The sequence below is a fragment of the Oryzias latipes genome, chromosome 17, assembly GCF_002234675.1.
Source record: "Oryzias latipes chromosome 17, ASM223467v1".
NCBI lineage: Eukaryota > Metazoa > Chordata > Actinopteri > Beloniformes > Adrianichthyidae > Oryzias > Oryzias latipes.
This window is the reverse complement of record NC_019875.2, coordinates 4,256,767-4,281,076: the sequence shown is the minus strand read 5'-3', so window position 1 is coordinate 4,281,076 and position 24,310 is coordinate 4,256,767. Positions and strand designations below refer to the sequence as shown.

At 42.3% G+C, this 24,310-nt stretch overlaps 2 protein-coding genes across 16 annotated transcripts; both read left to right on the top strand.

The window, feature by feature from the left end:
• Positions 1-6,350: 6,350 nt before the first annotated feature.
• LOC101172929 (calcium-binding mitochondrial carrier protein SCaMC-1-B) lies at positions 6,351-15,569 on the top strand. 2 transcript variants are annotated; one of them, XM_023965092.1, is made up of 11 exons: positions 6,351-6,673; positions 6,749-6,875; positions 7,260-7,347; positions 7,591-7,702; positions 7,769-7,927; positions 10,960-11,097; positions 11,193-11,303; positions 11,576-11,743; positions 11,823-11,961; positions 12,040-12,117; positions 12,347-15,569. In XM_023965092.1, exons 1-11 carry the CDS (start codon positions 6,551-6,553, stop codon positions 12,430-12,432), a joined length of 1,329 nt encoding a protein of 442 aa, XP_023820860.1. In that variant the 5' UTR covers positions 6,351-6,550; the 3' UTR covers positions 12,433-15,569. The 2 variants fall into 2 exon arrangements, with proteins under 2 accessions (XP_023820860.1, XP_004078749.1); XM_004078701.4 differs by having other exon boundaries at positions 6,362-6,673; positions 12,040-15,569.
• Positions 15,570-15,860: 291 nt separating this feature from the next.
• fubp1 (far upstream element binding protein 1) lies at positions 15,861-23,479 on the top strand. Of its 14 annotated transcripts, XM_011486051.3 has the most exons (21): positions 15,861-16,007; positions 16,432-16,555; positions 17,076-17,111; positions 17,212-17,248; positions 17,326-17,372; positions 17,490-17,561; positions 17,666-17,723; positions 17,808-17,970; positions 18,049-18,147; positions 18,230-18,325; positions 18,408-18,510; positions 18,706-18,945; positions 19,019-19,179; positions 19,260-19,411; positions 19,844-19,920; positions 20,023-20,151; positions 20,420-20,494; positions 20,904-20,966; positions 22,092-22,261; positions 22,341-22,408; positions 22,492-23,479. In XM_011486051.3, exons 1-20 carry the CDS (start codon positions 15,915-15,917, stop codon positions 22,359-22,361), a joined length of 2,016 nt encoding a protein of 671 aa, XP_011484353.1. In that variant the 5' UTR covers positions 15,861-15,914; the 3' UTR covers positions 22,362-22,408; positions 22,492-23,479. The 14 variants fall into 14 exon arrangements, with proteins under 14 accessions (XP_011484353.1, XP_011484356.1, XP_011484354.1 ...); XM_011486054.3 differs by having other exon boundaries at positions 16,432-16,522; positions 22,341-23,479; XM_011486052.3 differs by having other exon boundaries at positions 20,026-20,151; positions 22,341-23,479.
• The last annotated feature ends 831 nt before the right edge of the window (positions 23,480-24,310 follow it).

Here is a 24,310-nt window from a genome sequence, read left to right as displayed (position 1 = left end):
TTACTCAGATTGTATTTTAATATATTTGTATTTTAATATATAAAAACCTACAAAATCTTTACCTGAACTGATGAATCTGTGCAGAAAATGTGGAAACCTATCTGGGTATAAAATGAATATGGATAAAACTCAAATACTTGCTTACAACTGCTGCCCACCAGCAGTTTTGGCGATGCAATAACCGATGATATGGCTGACAAAATCAATAAAATATTTAGGTGTAAACATACCCAAAAACCTGACCAAATTATATGAGGAAAATCACATCCCATTACAAAAAAAGATAGTTGAGGATGTAAAACGTTGGAACTTGATCCCCTTTTTCACTTTATTTTCCCGAATTGAATCCATCAAAATGAATATTCTACCGAGACTACTTTACCTTTTCCAGACGCTACCAATACATATCCCTCAAAACCAATTTAATAAATGGGACAAAATCATTTTATGATTCATATGGGGAGGTAAAAGACCCAGATTCGCCTTAAAACGCTTCAATTACATAAAAATGAAGGAGGATGGAGCCTGCCTTCTCTAAAGGATTATTTTCGGGCAGCTCAAATGAAGACGGTGATTAACTGGTGTGATGTGAACTATAAAGCTAAATGGAAAGACATGTTGGAGAATATACTCACTATTCCCATACAAACAGTCCTGGTGGACTCAAATACCCAAAAACAAATTGACAATGTCTGTAATCCATGGTTTAAGTGTACACTCTCTTTATGGAAAAACGTAGTTAAAGAATTAAAACCAGAACGCTCATTATTCAAACGGTATGCCCACGATTCTAATTTTGCTCCAACTAAATTGGATTTTCATTCTAAATATTGTTCTGCCAAAGGGTTACTAATTTGGAGGTTTGATTAAAGATGGCAAGGTTACTCGTTTTGAAATGTTGAAAGAAAAATGCAGTTTTGAAAAGCAGGACCATAAAAACATTTATAAACCAATAAGAGAACTTTATAATTGATCCGGAATCGCACAACGAGCAATGCAGCGATTTTAAAATCGGTGTAATGTGTTCCTGCCCCCTGATCCTCGTCAACACGCATGCGGCTGAGTTTGACATGAGAGGAGGGCATTGCAATAAACTAATTTGCTTGAAATAAAAGCATGCATTAGAACCTCTGTGCTGGCAAGAGAGAGAAATGGGCGGACTCTGGCAACATTTTTAAGATGATAAAATCCTGTCTTTGTTGTATTTTCAATTTGTGGTATAAAATTGATCTCAGAGTCGAAAATAACTCCCAGGTTTCTCACACACTGAGAAGTTTTGTCATTTTTGTCATGTCACCACACTGCTCCCCGTTGGCTTTATCCCTCCTCCTAACCCACAATGTATTGATGGACAGACACCTTCCGCTCATCTTCGTGTCAGAATTTCACCTTTGATGTTATATTTGCCTTTCCAGCAGATCTGGTATAATTGTTACACAGCTTAAAATAGTGACTTATTCAAATCAGCGATTGTATCCCCCACATTCTCCACCTCTCCTCCTTTTATTCTCTTCCACCCCCCTCACACTCTTCCTCTCTCCCTCCCCACACACACTAAACGTAACAAAGAAATAAAAAAGTAACAAAAAGGGGTTTATACAAATTTACACTCTGGTTTTTTGAAGTTATATAACCTCTTTTTGTGATAGTAAAACCTGTCCAACACAAAAGGCCTTCAGCTCTAATCTGTTTGCTGAGCTGTTGGACATAAGTTAAAAAAAAAGAAAAAAAAGAAGAATTTTTGTCATTTTTTAGTTTAGATTAAACAGTCTCCCTCAGAACTGATGACTGACACCTCTGTTTTGTCCTGGTTAAACTGTAAGAAGATTTCTGCCATTCATGACTGCATTTCTAAAATGCAATTTAAAAGAATGTTGACGGACTCTTCATCATCAAGAAACAATGAACCTTGGGGGACTCCACAGTTGATTTCAAAGACCTTTGAAGAGGATGTATCCATAATCTGCGATCTGTGAGATGGGAGTAAAACCACTTTAGTGCGGTACCAGAGATGCTCAAACCTCTCAGCCTGTTGAGTAAAATACTGTGATCTACTGTGTCAAATGCAGCAGTCAGATCCAGTAGTACCAGGACTGAGAGTGTCTGACAGTCCAGGTTACATCTAATACTTTTTTATTAAGGGCTGTCTCTGTGCTGTGGCTTCTCCTAAAACCACATTGATACATTTCAAAGATGTTATTTCTATTTAAAAACTCATTAAACTGGATTGGAACTGTGTTTTTCAATCATTTTACTTCAAAACGGTAAGTTGGATACTGGACGATAACTGTGATAGTTGCTTGGATCTAAATTACTCTTCTTCAGAAGAGGCCTCACCACTGCCGTTTTAAAGGCAGCAGGGAAGACACCTGTCTGAAGAGAGTAATTTACAATGTTTAAAAGCTCAAACTCAAAGAAGTCGTCAAGTGTTTTTAACAGTGATGTGGGGATTGGGTCTAAAAGGCAGGTGGTTGGCTTTAACTGGGAGAACACTTGACCAAGTACCACGGCATCAACCAGAACAAAACTCTCTAGTGTTTCCTCTGGTAAATAAAATGCCAGAGATTCATTCAAAGCAACACCTTTTTGAGTTAAGAGACTGGATCTTATAGCATTTATTTTACTCCTGAAGTGGTCTGCAAACTATCACATGTAGCATCCGATGCTGCTGTGGAGGACCTTTGAGAGTCTCTTTTTGTAAGAATATCTGTTGTTTCAAAAAGAACTTTAGGGTCATTTTCATTGTGTACAATCAAGTCGGAGGAGGGGGAGATTCTAGCTTTTTTATTGCATGACTGTAAATTGTTTGTTGTTCTTTAAACATTTCTTCATGTTCAGTTAATTTAGTTTTCCTCCACCTCCTCTCTGCCCTCCTGCATTCACGTTTCATGGTCTGATTGTTTCCTTCCTCCAGGGTGCTGTAGCTTTAGTTTTTGTTATAAGTGGAGCTACAGGATCAATGGCTGACTTTAATTTTTTGTTAAAATGTTCATCCACTGAATCCCAGGATGCAGGTAAAATCTGAGCCGGAGCTTGATGTCAAATATTGATCAAATTTGCAGCCACATCAATATTTATGTATCATTTCCTCACAGTTCTCACTGGAGCTTCCTGTAAAGTAAAACTGGTGACTAGTGACTACGGTGGTACAAACTTTGAAGAATGTTAAAACCCAAATATGGCAGTTAGGATTTGAAGAATTGCTTTAAATTGGTATAAAAAATTGGTTAGAATTAAAATTTTAGGAATGGTTAAAAAGTGTTGACACAGTCAGGACCATAAATATTTGGACAGAGACACATTCTTTCTAATTTAGTTTCTGTACATTACCACAGTGAATTTTAAATAAAACAACTCAGATGCCATAGAAGCGCAGACTTTCAGCTTTTATTCCATGGGTTGTACAAAAAGATTGCAGAAAAATGTGAAAAACTAAATTATTTTTTAAACATAATCCCTTCATTTAATGGGCTCGTAAGTAATTGGACAAATGAAATAACTGAAAACCAAATAGTCATTCCTAATATTTGGTTGAAAACCCTTTGTTGTCAATGACAGCCTGAAGTCTTGAACTCATGCACATCAGGGGCCTCATTTATAAAACTTTGCGTAGGCATTGCGTCAGAAGTGGCGTACGGATGAAACATAGGATGTGCGTACGCACAGAAATATTCGGATTTATAAAACCGTGCACACGCACATCCTACGCATCTTTCCCTTTATAAATCACAATCAGTTCTAAATGCAGTGCAGCTTTTGCGGCCTCATGACACGCCCATAGTTGCCCATAAATAGTCCGTGAAACGCCCACAAATGAATATTCATTGATTGCGAAACCATGCCAAACACAGAGAGGAAATCAAAAAAACGTAACTTCACTCAATGTGAAGTAGAAGTTATCGTTGGCGAGGTGGAAAAGAGGAGAAAAGTGTTGTTTGGAGGGCACAGTGTGGGCATTACTAATGCCAAAAAGGCACGTGAGTGGCAGACACCGTAATGCTGTAGCCTCACAACCTCGGACCGTGGCCGAAATAAAAAAGAAATGGTTGGACATCAAAGTCGAGGCATAAAAAGCGTCTAGTGCTGCATCGCCAGATTGTGTCTGTCACCGGGGGGGGGGCACCGGAGCGCCAGATGCACCGAGTGACACATGTGGTTCCTCCGAGTGCTCCTCTGTAACGCCGGGCCCAAAAGCCCGCAGAGGTCCAACAGGAAGACTCGGGGAAGTCTGAACCGGCTCATAAGTCACTCGTCCTCGTTTGCCAGCAAGTCTTCTTCTTTTCACTTTCACGTGTTTCTTCCATCTGACGACGGTGTCGCCGTTTCTCATTTCACCCGTTTTTGTGCGTACGCCTGGGTCAGAGCTTGCGTGAAGGACCGCACATTTTCCCGTCAAGTTTGCTTTTTATAAATATCAACTACTGCGTAGAGAGTGGCGTACGCCTTCTTTTGTGCGTACGCAACGTTTATAAATGAGGCCCCAGGTCTTTTTGCGTTGCTGAGTTCACCAGTGCTTTCTTTCTTTCTCAGGATGTACCACACTGTTGATTTAGCCAATCCTCATACTGTAGCAATTTCTCTTATGTTTTTTTGTTTTCTCAGCTTAATGATGGCTCCTTTCACCTGCATGGAGAGCTCCTTTGACCGCATGTTGTCTGTTCACAGCAGAAGCTTCCAAATGCAGCACGAGTCCTCTAATCAACTCCCAGGCCTTTTATCTGCTTCACTCATAATGACATAAAAAGGGAATTGCCCACACCTGCCCATGCAATAGTATGGAAGTTATTGTCCGATTACTTACAAACCCATGAAATGAAGGGATTGTGTTTAAAAAATGCTTTAGTTTTTCAAAATTTTTATGCAATCTTTTTGTTCAACCCATGGAATAAAAGCTGAAAGTCTGCACTTCAATGGCATCTGAGTCATTTTATTTAGAATTCATTGTGGTAATGTACAGAAACAAAATGAGAAAGAATGTCTCTGTCCAAATATTTAGGGTTCTGAATGTATATGTTTTTAGTCAATTACACATGATCACAATAGAATAAAATAAATCCTTTGTCGATTCAGGTTCTTAATTTACAAACAATTATTTTTATTTTCCACATATCTGGAGCATTTCAAATGAATGGACTGACACATTGTTTGGGTGATAACAGCTTTAGTTTAAATCACAAAGACACTACGAAACTCCATCCAGGTCTTCTGTCTTCAATAGGACTTGATGAGACTTAATGGGACTTTATGGGACTTGGTCCACATACTGTAAGGTCAATTGTTGATATTTTAAAATAGATCATGTAAAAGTATAACGCCTGTTTACTGCATTCTAACTACATTCTGCTGACAATCCAAACTGTTGATCCTTTAGTTGCTTCCTCATCCATTATTTTTTGCTCATCTGTATTTAATAATGTTTGATTTATTTGTTTTATTTGTTTTATTTGTTTCTTGCACATCCTGTTCCCTTTGTCTAAAAATGAATGAACCTTTTGGACTTTTTTGAAGGATTGTACATTGTTAACAAAGATAAATTATGACATTCCCACATGTATTAAGTGAACTGTGATCATCTCTGTTACAAAATGTAGTATCAATAGGTGTAGTGATGAACACAGACCTACATTTTGACTAAATCTGCCGTCTATCATCTTATGTTCATGTCTCCATCTTTACTTGAATTGACTACTGCCTGTAACAGTGTTTTTTACAGGATGACCAAAAAAATCAGTCAGGAAACTGCAACTTTTTCAGAACTCTGCTGCTCAAATTCTCACAAGGACCATCTGAGGTTTTTGCACTGACCTCTCTCTGCCAAACAATATACTCTAAAGTTCTGTTGATGGTTTATAAAGCTTTGAATAGTTTAGCACCAAAAAAAACATGATTGACCTCCTGACCCAGTATGAACCAGCCAGACCTCACCGGTCATCTGGATCTGGTCCTTTGTCAGTTAGAGTCCAAACCAAGCATGGGGAAGCTGTATTCTGCTTCTATGCTCCACAGGTCTGGAACAGACTTCCAGAAAGCCTTAGATCAGCTAAAAAAGTTGATTTAAATCCAGGTAAATAACCCATCTGTTCTGTGCTGCATTTAAAAAGTTTGTATTCAAAAGTTTACATCCACATTATTTATCTATGCTTCATTTAAATTCAGTTCTTTCTAACTTTCTTTAAATCTTATTTCATTGATCACTCATAATAGCTCTTGATAGTTTCTTTTGACGTCTTACGTAAATCCCTTTGAATTGTCTTTATACATGAAATTTGTTGTGCTAATAAAGTTCCCTTGTCTTGCCAGTGACCCCTGAAGAGGACTGCAGGTCTGTGCTGCAGCTGCAGCGCCACCTGCTGCAGCACAGGAAAACGGGAGTGTTGTTGGCTGAACAAGTGCTGCATTTCCTCTGAGCTCCAGATGAGTCAGCGTCTGTGTTTGGCTGCAGCACAACTGCTCTGGACACTTTTGCTGATATTTAGTCCCATAATGAAGCAGCCTGTGCTTTAGCATTCACGCAGGAGTGGAAGGAAGTTCATCGTTTTCTTGATACACAATGGATCAGTTTCATCATTTATTTGCCAAATTGGACCAGAACAATGATGGGTTCATCTCCATAGCAGAACTGCAGGATGAGATGAGAAAACATGGGATCCTCTCCTCCAATGGAAAGATGCAGGTAAAAAGGGTTTGAAAGATGCAGCTTTGGGGTAAAATCCAGAGATGACATGTTAGTCAGTTTGTTTCCTTTAAGGGTCTTGTTGATTCTTATGACAAAAACAAAGATGGCCTGCTGGATTATGAAGAGTTCCTTTGTTACATGATGGACAGAGAAAGGAAATGGAAGATTTACTTTCATGACCTTGACAAAAACAAATGTGGTGAGTCTTTTTTTTTTGCAATTTTACTCTGGTTGTTAACTGTTCAAAACTTTTAAAGAATTACGCAAATTATTACTCCTTTCCACTGAGCTTCCTTTTATGTTCTGCAAATAAAACATTTATCTGAATAAAAAAAATCGGACCATGTGTCATAGCCGTGTAAACATGGTGATTTATTTTCATTGACCTATTTCACAGTAAATGTGTGCTTTTGAAGGTCAAAGAGAAAGGAAACCCACAGATGAACTGTTTATTGTACACAGAACTGCAGCTCCAACACTTTAATGGCCCTTGTACTCATACAGTTATCGTGTCTTGCATGAAATAAAAGTCAGAGCTGAAGCAGGGTGTGCATGTAATTGTGTGTATCTCTCTTCTGATCAGGGGTGATTGACCAGGACGACATCATATGTTTGTTTAAGGAGTTAGGAGTGGTCATTTCAAAGCCCAATGCAAAAAAAATTATACAAATGTAAGATTTTTTGTCCACTATCTACAGGGTTTTTCAAGCCTTTATCAGATATATTTGGTTTGACTAATTAAGAAGACTAATTCATATCTGTGTGAACTGTTTTGCTCTAGCTATTTTCTATATTTGGCCTAAAGTGCTTTGAAAAAAAAGACGTCCCAGAAATATTAACGTTTATAACAGACATTTTCCAGTAGACATGAAGGTTCTTCACTGCTTTAGTGTTTTGTTGTTTGTGGTTACCAGGATTGATAAGGACAGTTCCCTGACAGTGGACTGGAATGAATTTCTGCAACACATCATCCTCAACCCAGTGGACACCATTGGGGAGCTGGTGTCGTCATGGAAACACGGTCTTGTAAGATTGATGGATATAATAAGCAAAAACGTGCGTCTGTGGATGCCAAACTTTCTCTTCTTGTAGGTTTTTGATGTAGGGGAGAGCCGGGGGATTCCCATCGAGTTTCCAGAGGAGGTGTCCGGCTTTGGTGCTTGGAGGACATTCGTTATGGCAGCAGGAATGGCGGATGCCGTCTCCCGGACTGTGACGGCTCCCATAGACCGCCTGAAAACCCAGCTTCAGGTCAGACACGGATCAGAGATCTTGCGCAAGAGTTAATGCAGGTTTTCCTGCAGCCAGAAACAAAGACTGAAGTTTTTCCTCCTCTAAAATAAAGACCATGGCAACAGGGGGGAGGTTGCACCACACACCCCTGAGTAAAACTACAACCAACTAACTAACCAATTAAATGTTATTTAAATTTGCAAACAGAAAGAACCTAAATACAGTTCACGATTTCAACTGCACCATACAGGACTCAAAGTGACAAAAACACACAATAGCCATTAAAAAATGGACTCTTGATTGAATTTCAAAGTAGCTTCCTCCTTACTGATTGAATAATTTCATCTTCAACATCCCCACATACATCAAAGCTGTATCTTATATCTTTCTTAAGCCTTTTAGAATAAACTATATTCATAAACAGTAAAGACCAAAAGTTTGGACACACCTTCTCATTCAGAGAGTTTTCCTGTGTGATCCACCGCAGCAGAGGAGACTCTTGGTCTTCCTCTCCTGGGGCGGTCCGCATGTGAGCCAGTTTCTTTGTAGCGCTTGATGGTTTTTGTCACTGCACTTGGGACACAATTTTTCAGACTGACTGACCTTCATTTCTTAAAGTAATCATGGCCACTCGTTTTTCTGTACTTTGCTGCTTTCTTCATGCCATAATACAAATTCTAACAGTCTATTCAGTAGGACTATCAGCTGTGTATCCACCTGATTTCTGCACAACACAACTGATGGTCCCAACCCCATTTATAAGGCAAGACATCACACTTATTAAACCTGACAAGGCACACCTGTGAAGTGAAAAACATTTCAGGTGACTACCTCTAAAAGCTTATCAAGAGAATGCCAAGAGTGTTACGGCATATCAGGATGACCCAAATGCAGGACCAGACTCCAAAGTCGAGGGAAGAGCCAGAGATCTTTTAATAAAAAAAAACAAACAAAAAAAACACCACACTAGGTGGGGAAAAACTCCACAAACATAACAGGACTTGGAACCAGCATGATAACAGACCAAACAAAGAAACACTCCGACGCAGAAAGCAGAAACAGACACACTCATAGAGTACAAACAAATTAGCCTAAACTGCAGACAGCTGTGCACCAATCATGGAGAGCCACAGGAGAGGAGGCGGGGCCCTCCAGGAGAACCCACAGCCAATCTGCACACAAGACACAACAGGTAAAATGAAACAGAACTGAAGACTGTGACAATGAGTCTGCAAAGCAGTAATCATATCAAAAGGTGGCTACTTTGAAGAACCTACAATATGACATATTTTCAGTTGTTTCACACACTTTTTATGTATATAATTCCACATGTGTTAATTCATAGTTTTGATGCCTTCAGTGTGAATCTACAATTTTCATAGTCATGAAAATAAAGAAAACTTTTGAATGAGAAGGTGTGTCCAAACTTTTGGTCTGTACTGTACATGATCATATATTACCTTTGACACACCAAAGAACCATTTTTAAATCTAATATGAGTTATTTTTCCTACCCAGAAGTGAGTCGCCTCGATCTCTGAGGCTCCGCTTTTCACTCCTTGCAGATGTTGCCCAGTTCATGATGTCAACCTAGAACTGTCCTCAGCAGTGCGTCCACAGATAAAGTGGGTGTGTGTGTTAGCCTGGGGGCGGGGTTGGCAGCGCAGACTCTTCCTGGAAGGGGCGGTTCCTCACTTTGTGATGTCACACTATGAGGGGCTGGTGCTCAGAGCGCAGGTTTTTAAAGGAATGTTCGGAGACTCCGTGAATGGATCAAAATACCGCTTTGAGGTTGTTGTTGTGAGAAATGAACATTATAACACACTTAAAAGCTCAAAAGGTTCATTTTTTATTGTATAGGCCTTATAGGCCTTAGCCCTTGTGCTATTGTTAACGTTAACGTTGGGAGTGGGGTCATCTAGACCCCACAAGACAGTGCTCTGAACCTTTTTTCTTCAATGATTTGTGATCCTCACTGGTGTCCATGGATTACATGAAATCTTTCCACCTTTATCCACCTTTGTCATGGTAGGGAGAACACGTCAATAGAAGGGTGGGGTCATCTGGACCCCACAAGATGGCACAGGGGTTAAAGAAATCTACTGGCTGAGTTCAGACTTCATCTTTCGCTTAAAGAGCAAATTTCGTGGGTAAAACAAATGCATATCTCAACCTTAACCATTATTCTAATCTTCAAAACCCATTAAATCCCTTTCAGGGTCACAGGGTTTCTGGAACCAACTTGGCCACCATCAGGCACAGGCAGGGTTCACCCTGAACACGTCGTCAGTCGCATACAGGGTGACACACAGACATGAAGGGACAATCGGAGACCATGAAGCATGATTTTGCACTGTTGGAGGAAACCAGAGCTCCACACCTGTACTGAGAGGACCCAGATGGGATTTGAACCATGCAGGTCCTTCTCACTGTGAGGAGAGAGAGCATCAACCACCACACCACCGTGCAGCCCTCAAGCCAAACCATTAATCCAAAGAAGTGTGAATCATGGGTTGTTTGTCAGGTTGTGTGGGTGAGGAGGTAAGGAAACTGCACTAGAAGTTAAAATCACAGGATTTAGCAGTAGATTTTTAGTCACTTTTGTCAGTCAGCTGTTGAAACCGTGGAACGCTTCCAGATGATTTGGTCTGCCTTCAGTGTGGGGAAAAAGCAGACAAACCAGATGAAAGCTTTCAACTCAGGACCCTTGTGATGGGTTGGAAAACTGTCCAGGGTGAAGCCTGCCTTTGCCCAACAGTTGCCAGGTAGACTCCAGCAACCCAACATTCTGAATGAAAATTAGCAGGTATAGGAAATGGGTGGAATGATGGATCCCTCTAAGTCTGCTGGACTTGCTGGTGTGAAGTTCAGGGGTATAACAATCCTTTTTTCCTAGAAAAAGACTTTGGATTCTTCCAGATCTAAGTGCTGCTTAAAATTTTAGTCCTTATTTTTTTGCATCTTCTGTTTTTTGGGAAGTTTGGGGTTTTGTCTGGAGGATTTATTTTAGTTTATGAATCTGTCACACACTGCGCTGCGCCTGTTTCACAGGTGCACGGGTCCAAGGCCTTGACCCGAGGCTTCAGTGAGATGAGAGCCTGTGGTCTGCGGTCAATGTGGCAAGGCAATGCCGTCAACGTTCTGAAAGGAACGCCACAGTCCACGCTGCAGTGTCTCATCTATGCACAGGTGAGGCCCTCCGTCAGTCCCTCCAATACATAGAATTCATCAGCTCTGGATTGTGTCAAGCAGCAGATCGGCATGCTGGGAAATGTTCTGTCCAGATGAAGGTTCACACCAAAACCTCGACGCAGGAAACGCTGTCGGTGCAGCAGCGCTTTGGCTTGGGCTGCATCTCTGGAGCTGTGGCTCACGCTGTCTTCTATCCTTTAGAGGTATCAGAGATCACAAGCACCTCATAGTAACTCTGCCTTTTATCATAAACTTCCTTAGAAAGAAGTCCAGCGTTATATTTGAAGGAAAAATGTACTTTTGACAACAGTTAAAAACAGCAGCTTGTCTCACCATTGTCCTATAACAGATTTATCAGTGTTGCACAACTTTTCCAAAATGCTTTAGTGAACAAACACCTGAAGTGTGAGGTATCTTAACATGATTGTGTTTATTACAATGACTGACTTCTTGTCTCATTTTACCTCTGCGGTAGGTGCTGAAGGTGAGGCTGAATCTGCAGCAGGCCGGCACATACCATGGTGTCGTGGCGTGTGCCCAAGAAATCTACAAACAAGAGTCCCTGTCGTCCTTCTACAGGGGTTTTAAGCCTAGCATCCTCTGCATGATCCCCTATGCAGGTGTGGAGTGTGCCGTGCATCAGGTGTGACAAAGACACCAGGGAGGGAGCAGATGTCCTTTTATTTTGAAAGACACTGATTTCATCTTTGTTTCTTTTGCAGTCGATCATGAACTGGGCTAAAAACGATGTGGCGTACAACAGCGACTCCAAGCTGTTCTTCTTCAGCTTTGTGGCCTTTGCTTGTGGGCAGGTGAGCAGCTATCCTCTGGCGGTGATCCGAACTCAGCAGCAAGCTCAGGGTAACACCTCCGTCTGTCTGAGGCAGCTTCAAATACTGACCATGATCGTGTTTTACTCATTACTGGTTTGATTTCCAGCTTTCAGGGCAGATTCCCGCTCAGCCTCACGCGTGTTACCTGGACTTCTAGAGATATATGAACAGCATGGACTGAAAGGTTATTATGGCGGCATGGGAGCCAGCTTCGTCAGGGCTGTTCCCTGTGCGCTCATCAACTACGCTCTGACGAGGAAATTTGAGAATCTGTTTTCTTCCATGGACTCTTGAGGAAAAACAGCGGCAACTGTCACTGATGGGGATTGTTTTAGACTTTCCCTGAACTCCTTTGAAAAATAATGTTTTTTTTATGCAAAACTTGATTTTTGTTTTGTTTTATTTGATTCTAGTTTCACCAAACACGAAACATCAACTGCAACAGACTGGCGACCTGTTCAGGATGTCCCCTGCCTTCACCCACGAGTGGCCGGTATAGGCTCCAGCAGCCTCATGACCCCGAAAAGGACAAAACGGGTTTAGAAGATGAATGAATGAATGAATGAATGAATGAATGAATGAATGAATGAATGAATGAAGCATCAAAGAGGAGTTTCAGATTTCAGAGGACTTACAGAGTACTGTGACATAAAGTACTACTTTAAATGTAGGTAAATTGTTGTAACCTTAGCCTCTTTTTTTATAAATAGGCGTTAAAATTTTTATTTTATCACCAACAGTTGAGTTTTCTTTCACTTGCACAGGATTTAATATACCCTGTTTGTCAGAAATGATCCAAAAAAGGTTTGATGCTAGCCGGAGCAAACCTCTGCCAGTGGCTGCATCCCTGTCCTTCTCCATTACTTTTTCCTTCTGCACCTCTTTTTCCTTTACCATTCTCATCCAACTCCCTCCAGCTCCCATCCTACCTGGAAGGCATAACTACTGTCAACATTCATCATCACATCCCAGCGGTACTTTGAGACAGTGGTCCATGCCTTCATCACAACCCGGCTGGATAACTCGCTTTATTTCGGGGTCAGCCGGTTGTCCCTCTTAGATCTACCGCTGGTCCTGAACGCTGCTGCTCGGGTCCTGATTGGAGCGTGAAAGAGGAACCACATTGTCCCCGACTGGCTGCCCCTTCATTTTAGAGTTCACTTGAAGATTCTTTTATTTGTTTTTAAATCTTTGAATGGTCTCGCCCCGCCCGACCTTTTCTCTCCCTACAGTCCAGCCCGGTGTCTCTGGTCAGCTGATCAGCTTCTCCTTGAGGTTCCGAGGTCTAAAAGGAATAGCAGGGGTGAACGAGCCTCTTCCATCTGCGCTCTGAAGCTTTGGAACGCTTTGCACTAAGTATCAGGCAAGCTTCCTCACCGTCCATTTTTAAAACTCTTTAGCGTTAATGTACAGGGCTGTGTTTCAATTTTAAATTGTGTTATACCAACACAACCGTCTGACGCGTGGCTTCCACGGCGTGCGTTAAAAAGTGATAATGCATACTTTGTCAGCCATTAACCCTTACTTAAAGCACTTTATAAATAAATAAAGACAATGATGATCATCACACCTTAAACTTCCAGCTTCAGACTCATCCTACCCAACAGTTTCTTCAGCTCTAGAACATTCTTCTCAAACTCCTTCTCCGTTCCATCATGAAACAGCTTGAATCTATGAGCCTTGCTTTCTTCCCATATGGTCTTTTAAAGACACAGAAGATCCACCTCCCATGTTTTTGCATCTTGTTGACCAACTCTATAGAGTTTTCTCTATCAAAGTCTGTACATGCACAGTTCCTGCTTTAAGTCTTAGAATCCTCCAAAGCCAAATGTATGGATATTTTCTAAAATATACATACAGAAATGCCTGTAACACATCTTAGATATTTGTTCTGTAAAATGTAAAAGAGGCACTTTCTCCAACAGGAGGGAATTTAATAACAATCTCTGAGGAAAACTAGAAATAAATATACAAACAACCTCTCCATTAGTTTTTTACAGTTTTGTTCCGGGTTGCTAAAAAAGTGGACGACTGTGTTGCTCAACAAGCATTTCAACTCACCTCAGAATCCCATACAGTCATTGGTCTACAAAGCAACAACCATGTTGCCGTGGTGGAGCTTGGTGGAGCGTTCCAGCTCCGTGGTGGAGCTAGAACGTTTTTTATATGGGGGGGGTGGGAGGTGGACAGAAGACTTTGGAGGGGTCGCCAATGAAAACAGCAGAGTGAAGGATCAAAATTCAGACAGATTTATTATTATTATTGTTATTATTAAAGACCTACAATGAAATCACATTTTTGGTGTTTTTAACATGTTCTTGCTGCATTTTTTCTCATGATGGTGCACAGATATAAAGAAGATTATTTCTTCATTCAAGTTGTTGTGAATCAGGAGTAGATGAAAAAAGATTACATGTGAAAAAGCTTGCAGTTGTTGCGTAAAATCCAGTCTGCCTGCTCCGCTCTATTCTGATGCATCCACTTGCAGACAAACAGATCCACGATTGTCTTTTTTTTCCTCGTCTGAGCTGGAATCTGAACCGGGAACGCTAGGTTGGAGTGAGAGAAACTCTGCAGATACTATGTCCTGCAAAACCACAGTTTGTTTGATTTTGCCAATAACGGCATTATCATCATTAAAAGACCACTGGGAATGCTTTGAAAATTAGATTATAAGATGATCAGAGTAGGACTTTAATGAGATTTCCAAAAAAATAATTTCATATCGTGGAAATAGTGCAGACATGGCAAAGGCCAGAGCGTTGATGGCTCAGATGGACCGGCATGCACAAAACAGGGGCATAGCAAATATTGTTCACAATGATCACAGTTTAGATTGGCCTCACAGGCGTTCCACAAGGGTCCTTTTTGGGCCCTCTTATATGTACTCAAACGACTTGCAAAATACATCAGATCATGGAGGAATTTCTACACCTGCCACAGAAAGACAAAAAACAAACAAACAAATACACAAACAAATAAAATCTATAAAACTGGATCAATTCAGAGTTGTTTTAACAAAACAAAAAAGAGATTGAACATGACCTTGTATAAGAGGTTACGTGTCTTTGGGGTGCACTGGATTTACCTTTCACATTCAGAAAACGCAAAAAACAAACAAACAAATAATATCAATAAAGCATAGGCCTATTATTCTTATTATATTAAGCAAAACAGATCATTCATGACGGCAGCAGCTCTTAAACTGGCCTTAAACAATATATCTTTAGGAATGAGACATGCTCATTGCGGACTTGTGCCGTACTATAATTTGAATGCTGTTTTATGCTTGTGATTGCGTCAGAAACAACAGAAGTAAACTGGCAATTATGCATCAATTAACCACATTTGCAGCTATAAGTGATGCATTTGAATGCATATCAACGTGCACAGTCCCAAAATTAATAATGGCAAAGAAAGAAAAACGTAATTCTTATTTTTTTCAATTGAAAAAAAACAACAATTGAGGTTAACAGTTTGTGACAATTGTATACAATTATGCAAAGTATAGAAAAGTAGAAAAAAGTACATGACATGTACAAACAACAGATGCAAGATAAAATAAAATAAAAATTTAACAATAATACAGAGGAAGAAAAAAAACTTAAATAAAAGACATTAAAATAAAAATAAAAAAGGGGGTCACATAGACATTTTAATGATTCTTAACTTAGGGGGTTATCAACAAGCTGCAAGTTACATATGATACTTTGAAGTTCCATAGCAGGTTTGTTTTCCATGAAGTTTACAGATGAAAAAAAAGAGCAGAGTTTTTTATAAAATGTAAAAAAAAAATGGTTTGATTTTAAGGAATCGACATTTATAAAGAAAAAAAGGAACAAACCCAAAAGGCGGGGTGTGAGGGGGGCGGGCTCTGTCTGTTATCGCGAGAACATGCGACTCGTCGTCGACTTTTCCCGTGCTCCTCCGGTAAATGAGCCCCGCCATCTTGTTGAACGGCAGAGGAGAAGAGCAGCAGAGATGGCAGACTACAGCAGCGTGGCTCCCCCGTCCTCCAACTCTGGCGGTGGCATGAATGACGCTTTTAAAGACGCACTTCAGCGAGCAAGACAGGTAATAAGAGTCTGCAAGCGGATACAACCCAAAACATGACGAAATATCAAGGCAGACGTCGACTTTGTGCGTTTCTGCTGCCTGGAGATGAGAGCGCGCGTGGCTAAGCTAGTCTTTCATGATTACCGCTGCGCCACACCGCCGAGTCTAAACCGATGTGATCCCGTTTTTGATCAAACGTTAGCACCACGTGTATGCAGATAAGTATGTAATTGTTACAGAAAAGCAATCGTATTTAATAAACCAGTAATAAATTTTGTTTTACGCAAGAAAACGAACAAAAATTCGACGTGATCCTTTGTTGGTCCGACTTCCGCCCAGAGAAATGTAGGCCACGGCGGCGTGGCTTTCCAAATCCCTTCGACACAAAAAACCACCCAAACCGACCCCACTAAGCGCTCTTTCTCTTTCTTCCACCGCCCAGATTGCGGCAAAGATTGGCGGGGATGGCGTTGCGGCACCCCAAAGCAGCGATTTCGGCTACGGAGGGCAGAAAAGGCCCCTGGAGGACGCTGGTGGGTATTTTCCCATGGCTAACCTGGATATCGGTCAGTAGCTCACATCGGCTCGGTGCAAGTCTTGACACCCACTGTTTGCCTGTGTTTTCATATCCAGACATGTTTACATTTTTACACTCCTCATTCTGCAGGGAGACACATTTTTTCTGTTTAATCTAACCTTGCTGAACGCATGCGCACCAAGGTTATGTGTTTTTCTACAATCAATGTTTGTCATGAAATTGTTAGTTTTTTATTGATAAAATGCACATTTTGTGTTTTAACATGATCTGTGTGAATGTAGTCCTAAATCTGCTGACATTGTAAGAAAAAACTGTTTTTAATTTTTATTTCCTGGTATATAAAATGTGTACTGATGTTGCTCAGTGTAGTCTGACCCTCTCAGGGATGTAAATATGAGGGATGTTCTGCACTTTTCTAGCAGAATGTTAATACATGCTCAATTTCAGTTTTGTGTCTTCATTAACCCTTTCATTCCAGAGCACTGAAATAGATTTTGACTGACATATTTACACAAGTCGCTCTTGAATCTGTTGTTTCTGTCTCGCAGATCAACCAGAGACGAAGAAAGTAGCTACAAATGATGGTGAGTGATGGTGGACCTGTTCCATCTCAAAGGTCCAGAAGAACCTGAAAACCAAAATAAAAAGACATTTGCTGCAGATTCTTTTCTTTTTCTTTTCTAGCCTTCTCAGCAATGGCAGGAATGGGTGGCCCGTCCAGGTGACTGATCAATTTCCTTTTTATAACACATCCTGATTTGCCGTTTAGAGGCTAATTCTTTGTTTCTTCTCAAATAGATCATCATCTGAAGAGTTTAAGGTTCCCGATGGAATGGTTGGATTCAGTAAGTGATGTGGTAGTTATATAACCCCAAGTCTTTGAAAAACTCTTTTCAGTTAGGGAGAAGAGTTTTTGTGCCCCCAACTTGGGATAATAACTTTCCAAATTGTTTTTTTTTTAGTTATTGGAAGAGGAGGTGAACAGATATCACGGATTCAGCAGGAGTCTGGGTGTAAAATACAAATAGCTCCTGGTGGGTTTTTGTTTATCCTTTGATTAAAAATCTGATTTTTTTTAAATTTTATTTTTATTTTTTGTGGGAATTATTCCATATTTACAGCCTAATGTTTCTCTTAGACAGTGGAGGAATGCCAGAAAGATCGGTGACCTTAACAGGACCGCAAGACTCGATTCAGTAAGCCCAAATTTAGATTATATGGAGATTATTTTTTGCTCTCGGTCTAGTTTGTGACATCCCAATGTTGCTGTCCTCGATAAGGGCTGCTAAAAGGCTGCTGTCAGAGATTGTAGAGAAGGGCCGTCCAGCTCCAGCCTTTCACCATAACGACGGACCGGGAATGACAGTCCAGGAAATCATGGTCCCCGCCTCTAAAGCCGGACTAGTCATTGGAAAAGGGGGGGAGACCATCAAAAGTCTACAGGTGAGGCTTTAGATGGGCGCGGCATGTACTTCCTGTGGGGCTCGGCGACTGATGGCTTTGGTTTGTTTTGATTTGCAGGAAAGGGCTGGAGTTAAGATGGTCATGATTCAGGACGGGCCGCAGAACACGGGTGCAGACAAACCGCTCCGGATCTCCGGGGAGCCCTTTAAAGTTCAGGTGTGTAGTGATTGCTGATTGGGTTTCCAGCGTGAAGTCTTTGGTGAAACGGCGACGCAACACGACTTTCTCCTGTAACCAGCAAGCCAAAGAGATGGTGATGGAGCTGATCAGAGAGCAGGGCTTTAGGGAGCAGCGGGGAGAGTACGGTTCAAGGATCGGAGGGGAAAGCTTAGATGTGAGTGGCACAAGACATCACTCTAATTTTTTTTTAACGTAAAGGCTTTTAGATTTTAACCGGTTCTTTGTGGGGGGTTCAGGTTCCCGTCCCACGGTTTGCTGTCGGAATTGTCATCGGGAGAAATGGGGAGATGATCAAGAAAATACAGAACGACACAGGAGTCCGGATCCAGTTCAAGCCAGGTGAGCTTCATGACCCGAAGAGAACCTTTTCTGGTTTTGGTCAATGATGAAAACTCATGCACCACGCTGAGAACTGATGTATCACACAACCCTAACTATCTGAGACCTGAACACACACTTATCATGGTTGTTTTAGATTAGGAGGGGGGATTTTGGATGTTTTGATGTTTTAGTTGACTCTTTTCCTTCCCCTAGATGACGGGAGCGCCCCCGACAGGATAGCACAGATCATGGGGCCCCCCGATCAGGCTCAGCACGCCGCAGACATCATCGCAGACCTGCTGAGGAGCGTCCAGTCCGGAGGACCTCCGGGACACGGAGGTGGGAGAGGACGTGGTCGGGGGCAGGGAAACTGGAACATGGGCCCCCCTGGTGGCCTGCAGGAGTTTACCTTTACAGTTCCGACCATGAAGACGGGCCTCATCATTGGGAAAGGTGAGTGATCGTGCCAAGCGAATGAACCCTGAGGCAACTTTCAGTTCTTACTCGCTCGTCTCGTCTTCTGCAGGCGGTGAGACCATCAAGGGCATCAGCCAGCAGTCTGGAGCTCGCATCGAGCTGCAGAGGAATCCGCCACCCAACTCTGACCCCAACATCAAGATGTTCACCGTCAGAGGCTCCCCTCAACAGATCGACTACGCCAGGCAGCTGGTGGAGGAGAAAATCGGGGTGAGACGGAAAGCAGCACCTCCCCGCCCGACACCAGCTGGTTCCAATCTCCTTCCTGACGGCTGGTTCGCCTCTTTCAGGGTCCAGTCACTCCCATGGGTGGCCCACATGGTCCTCCTGGCCCACACGGAGGACCAGGCCCACATGGCCCTCCAGGTCCCCCTGGTCCCCCAGGAGGACCCATGGGTCCGTATAACCCCGGGCCGTACAACCAGGGGCCTCCAGGACCACAGTGAGTTCAGCTCCTTTTGATGCTGTTTCAGCCTTATGCTACGTTCACACGGGGCATGTAATGCATGTTCAAGAAAATGCTCGGAATTCGTGTTCACACGGGTCTGTCGCTACCTGATGCGGTGCAAATCTGGTGGATCTTTTCCCAGCTTTATTCTGATATATCAAAGTCTTGGGGTTATATAACTACCACTACCAAATCACTACATAATTCAAGTCCTTGATTGGTCAAAGTTCAACTGGTTTAACTGGTAACGGCTTCAATGGCCGTGGGCTTTGTACGAAAAGCCCGAAAACAAAATTAAAAACTTTGGTACTGAAACAAAGAGTTTTGAACGTGACTTTTCATCTGAAGTGGAATGTGCATTTACAAACGCACTCAAGGATCTGAGGAGTTAAGAGATTTTCCTGTTTTTTATTTTTCCATCATCAGCGGTCCTCCCGCTCCTTATCAGCCTCAGGGGTGGGGCAACGGCTATCCCCACTGGCAGCAAGGACAGCCTGATCCAAGTGAGTACAGTTTAATCTGGATTGTTTAGTCTCTGTGTCAAATAGAGAAAATCTAAACCTCAGACAAACTGTTCCTTCATTTACCCTCCTGTGCTGTGAAAGCAGATAAAGCTGCAGCTGATGCCAACGCAGCCGCATGGGCAGCTTACTACGCCCAGTATGGCCAGCAGCCGCAGGCCTCCATGACTCCAACCAGCGGCGCTCCCGGCACCACTCAACCCAACGGCCAAGGTAACCAGCTCTGCGGCGCCCACTCTGTCAGAGGAAGCAGGGGCTGCTTAGGCGAGCATAGAGCAGTGTAGCAGAGTTAGCTTAGCGGCCCGTGCTCTCTCAGGTTTTGCTGAAGCCATGCTTCACTTGTTATCGAAGGACTTTGCTTTTGCAGAGATCCCTTTTACTTTAATCCCAGGGACAGAATAGTTTTCCTCCCACTCCAGGCAGGTGGAGGACAGACGGCTGACTTAGATTTATTAATTACAAGTACCGTCTTTTTTAACAGGTGACCCACAGGCTGCAGGTCAGAGTGGACAAACAGATTACACCAAGGCCTGGGAGGAATATTACAAGAAAATGGGTATATAATTGTAGTTTCAGTGTTCAACTGTTCACATGAGACAGTCTAAACAGCCACTGGGCTTTCAGCCAGCTTCTTTTTCAGCTCTGGAAATATGTCAGAACCACTGGCCTACTGGTTTTCAGTGTGCTAACTTTGTTTTGTGACAGTCCATCCCTGCCTGTGCTGTTTAGACTGCAACTTGTTGATTATCTGCAGGCAGGACTCAGCTGAACCTCCTGTATGACATAAATATGTCCAGATTATTTGGTGGCAGAGGTGGTGTCCCAATGTGCCATGACTGTTTTTCTGTTGCTGAGTGCATGTGGAGTAAACGGCTGCTTGATCCGTTGGGTCTTGTGGATGTTAAGTGACTGTTAGGAGGTCAGTGGTTTGAGTTTGTCAACACAGTTTGTCCTTCTTTTCACAGGTCAACAGAACCAGCAACCCCAAGACTACACAAAAGCCTGGGAGGAGTATTACAAGAAACAAGGTTTGGACTCTGATTGATTTGGGTTTTCCAAAAGAACCGGGCATGTTTGAAACCATGATGAAGCGGGTGCTTTGATGCTTTTGCAGTCCTCTTAGTAGAGTTGCTGTTTTTAAAGGCACCCAACAGAAAAGCAGAAGGTTTCTGACCAGCAGCCCACAGCCTCCGGCTGTTTGGTTCGTTCCCCTTCTCATAATTCTCTGCAGTTTATGAGACACGGTGACATGCTTGTCTTATTGTCTGATCGTTTCATTGTTTTAGTTTCTTTTTTGTTTTCAAACATAATCCAGAAGCCAAACAGGCTTCTCTGCATTTTAACTGACGGTGTTGATGTGCTCTCCCTACGTCACGTTGCTGAAACAGATTCAACATGTTTGACTCGTTGATGTTACTCGGACTGAAGGCCAGAACTCCCAGTTCCCTCGATACATCAGACGATACGTGGGCCATTTTATCAGGATGTCCAAAGCTACAATTAAAAAAATCAAGAGTCCTGAAAAATTCCCAGAATTCCCTGTGGAAAAACTAGTGTTTCAATACTCACTAGATTGGCACACAAAGACCAGAATGCATTGCGTTTGCACAATTTAAGACCAACTCCAATGAAAGTGGTGGTTTTTACATGTTCTTGTAGCATTTTTCTCGCAATGGAGGATGTATATTACAGAATTAGAGCTCAACATTGTATCTTTATTCAAATCAGGTTTTTTTTGGTAGTTTCAGGTAGTTTTGAAAAAGCTCCCTAGTAGCTAAGTGAGAGTGGCGGGCAGTAAGCTAGCGGGAGAGTGTATAAACAAAGGGATCATGGGATATCAGCAGAGCCCAGCTTCTTTGCCAACGGACCCAATCGATTGGTTTTAGTAATTATGGACACAGCCTTTGGTGGCTCTCCTGAATTAAACTTTGATCAGAAGTAGCATGACATGGGGTCAAAACGTGCTGAGAAGTAGGTTCAGGTGCAATAATCTAAAACAAGCTGTTGAAGCTGTAGCGCCCTCTGCAGGACAAGGCCCCAAACCCTCAGTCATGGATGACCTGAACATGTGAATCTCCCCTGACTGCTTCATTTATTTATTTCTAACAGCATATTATGTTAATTGATGACGATAACTCTCTTTAACCCCCCAGGTCAAGCAGCCCCTCAGGCCACACCCCCAGCGGCGGCAGCAGCAGCAGGCTCTCAGCCCGGAGGCCAGCCTGACTACAGCGCCGCCTGGGCGGAGTACTACCGGCAACAGGCTGCTTACTACGGTACAGCCAACCCTCAGGCGATGGGTGCAGCACCACAAGCCCCTCAGGTACGCCCCCCATAACAACCTGCCCTCCATATTGACTGCCACTAAGTGTTTGTAGCGTGACCCCGCCTTCCTTTCTCAGGACTTTACAGGGATCCAGTGAGCGCGGCGTCCTCGCAGACCTAACCAAAACCCTTCCTTCCTGAACAGGTGTTTGTTTTATTTTTGGAAGCTGAGTCAACTGTTTCTGCTGTTAACATGCAACGTATTTTCTATGTATTTCTTTTGCACAGGGCCAGTAATGTGAAGTGGACATAAAGTAAATGCTACATTGTCGAAACAAAATCCTTTGTTAAATGTTTGGATGCAGACGCCTTCAAGATCTTAAATTTCCTTGGTTTGAAAGTGTTTCACGTAGATGGCAGATTTCCCGGCGAACACGTCCTCTGATTTTCTTCTGTTCTTCCTTTTTTTCTTGTAAATGCTTTGTTTTTAGTGAGGTAACTATACATATGGTCATTCCAGCCTTGTATCTACATTCAATGTGGTTAGAACTCATGTTTATTAAACTGTAGACATTACCATGTAAATCATCTCAGTTTTAAAAATGCTGTTGCCTGCTGTGTTTTTGCAATAAAGCAAACTGAAACCTCCTGTGTTGGTAAGTTGGGGTGGTTGGAAAGGGGCGGGGCTGAACTTTTCTGTATGTTTTTTTTGTTTGACTGGGAAGTGTGAGGGGGCGGGGTTTGGGTTCAGATGTCTGATGACGGTTTGTTTTGGAAGTTGTGCTCTCCTGTCTCTCTCCAACTGCCTCTAAGGCTGACAGTAAGAAGCGCGCGACGATCGCCATCCACTAAACGTCGGCGCTGATAAACGATCATGTTGCTGTCGTGACTGTAGCAGTAGAGCCGTTCATCCTGAGATGGTTGACATGTATCTGTGACAAATTCCATGCATTGACTGCGTTGCAGTAGCCCTCTTCTTGTCTATATTGTTAAGCTAGTATGCACTGTTTGCCTTGATAGTCTCCTCTTCCACAGGCAAGTGTAGAAAAAAAAGCGGTAAGCAGGTATTCTGAACATGTTTTTAAAGAAATGTCCCGTATTTTATTATTTTTTTAGTGTTATTTCTGTCTGCTGTTCTTTCTCCAGGACAGTCAGGTAAACAGCCAATGTATAAGCAAATGTCTCTCCATGCCCATGTCCAGATGTGTGCACATTTGTTTTCCCTTTTTTTTTAAAGAATTAATGTTTTTTTAATATAAAAACATTGCAAAAATCATCTTTGCTCTGCCCATTCTGTTAGTGTTTATTCAATATAAGAACATAGTTGTTGTAGGGTCGTGGGTGGCTAAGCAGCCTCTTCAGCTCTTCGTCACTCCTGTAATGTAAGTACAAATCATGACTGAGAAATCGCCTCTTGATGCTTACAAACTGCTGACGATGTAGTGTATACATATATATATATATATTTATCCATTCTTGTCAAATTGCCATTTCTTGATTTTTGGGTAAGTATGTTCTGTTCTGAGCAGAGGCGATTCACTGCCTAACCTTCAGACCTTTGAGTTCCTGTGATGTTCTGGTAGCGTTTCAGGCCTGTCTGGTCCTCAGTGAGGGTTTACGTTTACTGATTCGCCCCTGATCTAAAGGATGTGGTGTGGCGCTCTTCCCTATTTGACCTCGAGGTGCCATATGTCCGAATCTTTCTGACCCTGCCTACCTCCAGCCAGCGTAGCATGCTTAGGCCTCTGCCGATGTGTCTCCATGTCCCATGTAAGCATGTGGAATGCCGGTAGCAGAAGTGCTTTGTAGCTCAGCCGTGATCCGGGAAAACTTTGTCCAACGTGAAAGTGGGAATTAATGTGACTGCATTGTTCACTGACGGCAAAACAGTGCGATTATATCTGATCTTTGCAGTGTCTTCCCAGACCTTGCACCTTAGGTTCTGCTGCAATAACACAGGTAAGCGAAACCTAAGGAAACAAGTGTATTCTGTTGAGTGACCTTTGACCTATTGAATTGCACAGAAATGCTTACCTGTTGTCAACCTGCCTCAATGCATTTTTTTAGTGTGAAGAATAGTGACGGTATGATCAGCTGTTTAAATGAT